At 39.0% G+C, this 7666-nt stretch overlaps 1 protein-coding gene and 1 pseudogene across 1 annotated transcript; both read right to left on the minus strand.

Moving 5' to 3' along the window:
• Window positions 1-248: 248 nt before the first annotated feature.
• Window positions 249-2511, minus strand: LOC149038447 (uncharacterized; annotated as a pseudogene).
• A 1655-nt stretch (window positions 2512-4166) lies between these two features.
• On the minus strand, window positions 4167-7385 carry LOC149038448 (uncharacterized). Its single transcript, XM_089185837.1, has one exon. The coding sequence runs from the start codon at window positions 6321-6323 to the stop codon at window positions 4710-4712; it is 1614 nt and encodes a 537-aa protein (XP_089041963.1). The 5' UTR covers window positions 6324-7385; the 3' UTR covers window positions 4167-4709.
• Between the last annotated feature and the right edge of the window lie 281 nt (window positions 7386-7666).

The following is a 7666-nucleotide window of genomic DNA, read 5'->3' on the forward strand; positions in this document are numbered from 1 at the left end:
ATAAAATTACGCGAAATTCTTGGTTAGGCTGTGTTTCATGCATTCCACAAAAGTGGAAATTGAACAATTCACATTTTTTTTCTAATTCCAATGATTTTCTCAATTTATTTTCTTTTGTTTTCTCGTGAACAGGAAAGTAATAAGTCATTTGCGGGTTTTCCTTGTGCAGGTCGGATTCCGTCCGTCCTTTATCCTGCTTTCCCTGCAAACCTTTCCTATTTGTCATTTCTCAACCACTCTCTAAATCAATTATAAGACCCCCCACCCCTCCCCCCAAAGGTTCATGGAATCAAGTAACAAGGGCAAAATAGATAAAACTGAAGTAATAGGAGGTTGAAAAGGTCAATGTGTTAACAACTTTTGTCGCCGATGGTAGGTGAACAGCACTCAATTTTCCATTTATTCACAAAAATTATTTATCAATTTTCCCATAGTCGCCAAATTTTGTTTTCATTGAACGCTTTTCTGGTAGGGAAAGGTTCATCTCCTAGGTTATCAAGGAAAGCGAGACCTATTGTTAATGATATTATAATGTCAAAATATCTCCATTTCATTTTGTACTCTGTATTACATTGAATACTTTATAATTATGTCATTACCTATACGGGTTTTTCCAACATGCATGTCTTGATAAAAGCACTGTTATAACTAAACGCACAATCCTGTCAAGTGTAGAGTTCTATCTTAACTTGTCCTTAATATTAGATACCTATGGGCAAGATTTATCTTTGAAGTTGATTCGATACGAGTCGATTCGATACATCGACAAAGTCGATTCGATATATGGGCTGCGTAGGTTACTTGACTGCTCTTACTGAAGTTATATCGAAACGATTGTAATCGTAAACCAAGAGAAGACTTGGTGCTTTCTATGCTTCATTCTTCAGTTCTAAGTAAACGGCATCTTACAAGGTTGATTCGAAGACTCGTTAAATCTTCCATGTACAATAATTAACAGAAGTGTGCTGGTCCATAATGCTATGAGCTCTGAAGTTGTAAGTGCTACTGAAGTATGTCTTTTCCATCTTCTTCGCCAAACAGCCATGACAGCCATGTTCTGATGGTGAGTCTCGATCGCGAGGGATACGCTGGTGAAAAACCACTCAATCACCAACTGAAGACAAGTTGTTAGAGCAAAAGGCTCCAACACTTCTAATAAGGAGGTGTTTTGAAGGAAATTGAACTTATACAAATACAAACAGCCGTTGACGGAAACTATAGCAGTTGATTCAAACAGCATGCTCATAATAGTTATATCAGCCATTAGCCTCTCACCACGAGGAGTGCGAAAACGTCCCCAAGGAGCGGCTGTTCTTTTCCAAATCGAGTGGCAAATATGATCAATAAAGACCATTGCGCTTCTTTCGATTACTTCGACAATCCCGTGAATTATCCCTAGAATCGCGATGGATTGTAAACTGCCGAGATCCGCTTGTAAAACACGAAACAATATCGCCGAAGAGCCGAACAACGGCGCCAGTAAGACATATAAATATCCCGGATGAATGTAATCTCGGTGAAGCCGCTGAACACAAATTCGTGAGGTAACCTTTAGAGCGACTCCAATTAGAGGCGCAAAGAGAGCGATTAATAGTTTGCCGTTCATGATTTATTTATTAAAAGTTGGGTAGATGATCTCGGCCACCGGAATTGCAAGGATGACAAGGGATACAAGAACAATTGCCACTTGAAAGAAAAACGTAATCCTCTGCCTTGTTGATTGTCGTGATAGAAAATGATTCGTTACAAGATGTATTTGCCAAGAAAAACTTACAAAACTGAGAAAGTACAGTGGAAGCTTTTGTATCGTAGAAAGTTTAGAATGGGAAATTCCGAGGGCTTGAAGAGACACGCGGTAAAGTGCATCCAATAGAAATCCACAGCAGCTCGCTGAAATAAGTTTTTTCTTATTCCCTTGATCTGATAAGGTCGAAAGAGAAATAGGACCACCAAAAGAAAACTATTATATATGATGCTACAACACATTGTATCTGATATTGATCTTAGCCATTGAACTTTCACAGGAATGGGTTTCTTTGGGTAAAATTCGCAGTTGTTTACAGTTTTGTACAGTAGAAATGAAATCAATATGTATAGTGAACCTATGACGGTAGCAGTTAGAAGTGAGATCGAGGCTCCAAAGTACATTGATTTCCAAGCAGTGTGGAGAGCAGATGGTCTTAATCGCGTCCACGTCATTGCTCTATCTTCGTCATCTTGTGAGCTGTTTTCGTGTGTTTCTTCATTGTCGTCTGATGAGCATGCGTTTATGATTCTTACCTTAGGAATGCAAGCCATTAAATAATCCAAGCTAGTTGCTTCTCTCTCGCTGTATTCCTGATAAATAACCTCCTCAACAGGTTGATAGTTCCATTCCAAACCAGTCCCCTGTAGAGGATCGTAACCAAAAGCCATTGATTCAGGTTCTTCTTGGTTGTAATGCTCTGTCACGCCTCTTGTAAAACTGAATACGATCTGGCCAAACACCTCTATCAGCATATTGCTGCTCATGATGCCTTATGTAAACGTCAAATGTCTTAGTTTGGTGTCTGAAGCGAAGAATTTTATTGCTCTCCGCTTTTGTATTTGATGTTAGCTTGCTCAGATGAGATTTGATTGTTGTTGTTTCCTGTCAGTTAAGTGGCTCAAGGAAAGGCCAGTGACTCAGTGTTAAACATACATTCGTGTTTTTTACCTTTTAAATGACACTTTCCTCGCCTCATCTCTTCCTACATTCTTGACTCAAGACCAAACCGTGTGAACGGTCCGTCTGCTAGGGCAGCAGTACGTAAGCTAAAGTAAGTCTCTACCAGGTTATCTTGACAAACAGCTGTTTGCTTGACTAATTTGGGGAAAGTCCCGTTGTTTGTATGGAATGATTATTAGTTGTCGATGTTTCGAAACCTAACAGAGGACATAACTTCCAAGATCTGATTAATTAACTCTTCCTTTAGCTGCCACACACTTACTTGTAAACTAGTGACGAGAATTTGGTGTTAGATCAAGATAACAACTACTGATACGTTTGTGTTTCCTTATCACTTGTTTGCTGGATAATGTATGGATATTATAGGGAGAAGTAAGATGTTAATCACTTTTGAGAGTTAAAGGGTTAAACTGTAAATAAGAGACTTAATAACCTTTTTTTGTATCAAATGCAAACGTGGCCGATAGAAGTTATCTGATATCGTCCATCAAGGGACTCTGAGTAGTTTCGAACGAAGGTGCACAGAGTTTGTATATTTTTACGGGCTATATCAACCTAGTAACCAAACATGCATCCTTACATAAATTTCAACCGAGGGTAGAAAAATTTTTCTATTTCATTTGATTGCGACTCCATTTGATTTTTTGAGGAAGTTTTCCCTAAAAATGAGTCGAAACTATGATTCGTCACCTAAAGAATCTGTGGTGCTGCGTCGATGGGAGAGTATATCAGATAATTTAGTGTTAACAACTGAGTTGATAACGTAAATTAACCACCGTAAAGGGTTTAAAAGCTGAAATTTTGAGCTTAGTCCTTCGTCAGAGGAATAACGTACCTAGCCAGAGTCCGAGCAATTGCGTACCTACCCCTCCCTTAACCCGACACTAATCCTTACTTGTTATCAGTTGACTGTTGTTGGGTTAGGGGAGGGTTAGGTGCGTAGTTGCTCAGAAACTGACATTGTTCCTCGGTGTCTTTCACGAGAACTTTGCACCACTTATCTTTTCACTCTTTTCATCATCAAGGCTGTAACTTTCAGTAATTTTTTAAGCTGTACAATTTGAGGAATAAAACATTATTTACTTTTCCTTTTACTCTTTGGTTTTCATTTCACATGCAATGTTTGTTGTGTGATAAGCAATACAGGGTTGTTAGTATTGTTTGATATCAGCAAGACAATACCATCAGGAGTATGCTTAGGTATAATTTTAAGGAGTCTCGATTCGTTTAAAACCAAATGACAGAGGTTCTAAACACGAAACCTTTTCCAGGGGGAGAAGGTAATTTCAAGAAGATTTCGCATGGGGAGAGTGCGGCATCCTTTTCAAAACCGCCTTACCTTCCCTCCACAGACGTGATCCTAAAATCCAGAGCGTAATCATGCCGGACACTCCACTCGACTTCTTGGTTCAGAACTCAGCTGTAAGATCGACAGCAACGAATCTTAAGCCACAGGATAACAAGTATAATGGCTGCTTTTAATTAGTGAGATGCGAACGTGTACAAATTTCAGAAGCAATAATTTCACAGCGGGTTGCATAATCAGTCACAATTTCTGTTCCTACATAATTTCTGCTCCTTTCTCTCCACACACCATTCAAGACACCGAGTTCAGATGAAATTTTAGAACTAAACTGGTAAAATCGATACCCTGTTTGACAAAATAATTCTGTTAACAACCACACCTTAATGAACTGTGCATGCCACCACTTAGCTAGAAGAACCTTAAATCTTGGAGTGACGTTACTTACAAAAATAATTTTAAACCGCTGCAGGATGCCTTTTGGCTGACTAAAAGGCGTGCCAGTCATCATCACAGTTTCACAGACCCAACTCAAGATTTTATTCGCCCGCTTTCGTTATATATTTCACAAATGAAGCTTATTTCACTACCTGTCCGAAAGCATGCAGTCGAGAAAAGAAAACTTACGAAAAACAAAACAAAAATGCATCTACAAAGTATCCTATTTTGAGGAAGCAAAGGTGGTAATCATATGCCAATTTAACTAAACGGCATTTTACAAGTCTTATTTGACGAATCTTCAGCAAAGCGCTGATGGACAATCGTTAAAAGGTTTGTACTGGTCCAATTTGCTATAGATACTGATGTAATAATCGCCAGAACTATATGTCTTTTCCATCTTCTTCGCCATATGGCCATGATAGGCATATTCTGATAGCGGGTAGCGATCATAATCGACAGGGTGATAAAGAAACACTCGATCGCCAGTGGAACAGAAGTGAAAATGGCAAAATACTTGAGTAAATTTACAAAGGTTTCGTTTTGTAAGTATATCATTTGATACAAGTATAAAACACCGTTTACAGACACTATAGCAATTGATTCATACAACATGCTCATGATGGCGATATCAGCCATTAGTCTCTCACGGCGAGGAGTGCGAAAACCTCCCCAAGGAGTTGATCCTCTTTTCAGGATCGCATGGCAGAGATGATCAATTGCAACCATGGTGCTTCGTTCTATGACCTCTGCAGCGCCGTGAATAATCCCAATAATAGCGATGGACTTTAAGCTATCTAGTTCCGCTTGTAAAATGCGGAACATAACCGCCGAAGCGCAATACAACGGCGCCAGCAAGACATACGAATATCCCGGATGAGTAATGTTGCATAAGCGCTGAAGAAAAATTCGTGAGATGACTTCGAGTACGACTCCAATGAGAGGAGCAAATAGAGCGATTAGTAATTTCCCTTCATTGTCTTGTTTATTGTAAGCTGGATAAATCAACGATGCCACTGGAATGGCTAGAAACAAACGAAAATAAGCAGGTACTATCAGTTGAAGGAACAAAATCAGCTGTCCTTTCTTCGTTGTAGGGCGGAAATGTTTAGTCAATAAATATGCCTGAACGCAATCGTTCATCACCAATAAAATATTTATCGGAATCTTCTGCACTGAAGATAGATTGGAATGAGATATATTCAGGACTTGAAGACCCAAGCGATAAAGGGAATCCAAGCAGTACGTCACACAACAGACTAAAAATAGTTTTCTTTTCACTCCTTTTAACTGATACGGACGGAAAAGAAATAGCAAATACACCAAGAACCAAATGTAAAGGAAGGCACAGGCAATGATATCCGAGATCGATCTCATCCACTGTATTCCTATTGGAATAGACTCCTTTGGGTAGAATTGGCAGTAGTTTACAGTCTCGTAACATATGTACGATGTCAGTATGAACACTGAACCTACAAAGGTAGCCGTTAAAAACGAAATCAAAGATCCAATGTACATTGATTGACAAACTGAAAGGAGAACGGATGGTCTGAGTCGCTTCCAAGCCATTGCATCATCTTCCTCTGTTTGATTTTCTGGTACTTCTGGGTTCTCTACTGAAGAGGCGTCGATAAGCCTTGCACAAACATCGCTGGAAGGTAGATAGTCCTGAGCCGTGGCCTTTCTGTAGCTGTATTGTTGATAAATGACCTCGTCGACAGGATGGTGAAACCACTCGCGTCCATTGTTTAATAGAGGATCAAAAACCCGCGCCGTAATTTCAGGTTCCTCTGGGTTGCAATGCTCTGTTACACCGCGTGTAAAACTGTACACGATACGGCCAAAAGCCTCAGCTATGAGTGTAAGGCTGGACATTTGAGATATGCTCAAAAGAGAGGTTTAAAATCCTTGTACTGCGATAGGTGACTGTAATATTGACATTAGTATAAATTTGGAAACCGAAATATTCTTCAAAATTATCTTTCAGCTCGAATTTCGTTAATCATGTATAGCGCTGATAATATAATATTTATTATCGGGTTCGAAACGACCGGCTGTTGTATCAGCTTTGATACTGCTTTACGTCAGAAGGGAATTACTGCGCATTAGGCGGATATTCATCCACAATTTTTCGATACGTGAAGACCAATTCAGAATAAAGATCTCAAGCATGTACGTTATGCTTGGATGTTTGAGGGTAGTGAGATTCGAAACCCCGCAGAAGGGTCATTTTTTTTCTTTGTTCCACGCTCCTAATAAATGAATAACAGTCATTTACATGTTCCCACATTAAATAAAATCATCAAATCAAACACCGGATGCCTTTCAGCGGACTATAAGGGCTTTTGCATGTTCCCACATTATCGCCATGTTTAATCAGGTCGTTTCTGTCCGTTGTATTTCAAGGTTAATTTCCCTTTATCCACTTTAAGTTGATAATCAAATTAGTGTTTCACTTGACCACCAATGTAAGATAACAACTTGTTCTTCGTTATTATCTTGTTAAGTTTGACTCAGAACCTTTCTCTAACTCGAATGGATTCGAAACCGTAACATCCCCAATGAACACTACAAGTTACGAAAGGAAAGGGACACCTAATTGATTTACGGCGAAGTCTTGGCTACGATCCTCTACAAAGTACAGCTCGCAAATGGATCTATCAAACTTTTGATATAAGTTATTTATCAAGAATATTTATGAAGAATATAGCGTCACAAAAGTCGCAGTAGTGAGATAACCCGATACGAACAGATGATAGCCCGAGAAGAACAGTTATCAGGATTTGCTATGGAGACAACGGTACCACGAAACTTAGCTTACGCCCGTTAGATATTATCGAGGACCATGGCTGGAAAAACTTTGCCTCCTCCACAAAGAAGACCACGAACCATGCGATACAAACGCAGGAATTCACTGAGGAAAAATAGGTAATGAAAAAAAAAGATGATTTCAATGTCGTATTTCAATGTATGTCATTTCATTTCATTTGGTTAACAATTATCATTCGACGAGCCTTTTTTTTTTCACTGATGAAAGGTCGGGCCCAAAACTTTTGAAACCATCTTCCAAAACATGGCACCTTTCTGTTCATGTTTACTGAACACTTTGCTAATTAGTGTCACGCAGCTCAAGGGTATCTTTCTTTAAGTCGTTTTTATGAATTCTTTTATTCATTCATATTTTATCTATCTAGTTTTCTTTCTCAGAATAAAAATCT

This window comes from Pocillopora damicornis, chromosome 10 (genome assembly GCF_964200805.1).
Source record: "Pocillopora damicornis chromosome 10, jaPocDami1.2, whole genome shotgun sequence".
NCBI lineage: Eukaryota > Metazoa > Cnidaria > Anthozoa > Scleractinia > Pocilloporidae > Pocillopora > Pocillopora damicornis.

What these genes read in the sequence shown, in the direction of transcription:
- LOC149038448 (XM_089185837.1), bottom strand. Translation starts at nt 6,323, where the DNA reads ATGTCCAGCCTTACACTCATAGCTGAGGCTTTTGGCCGTATCGTGTAC.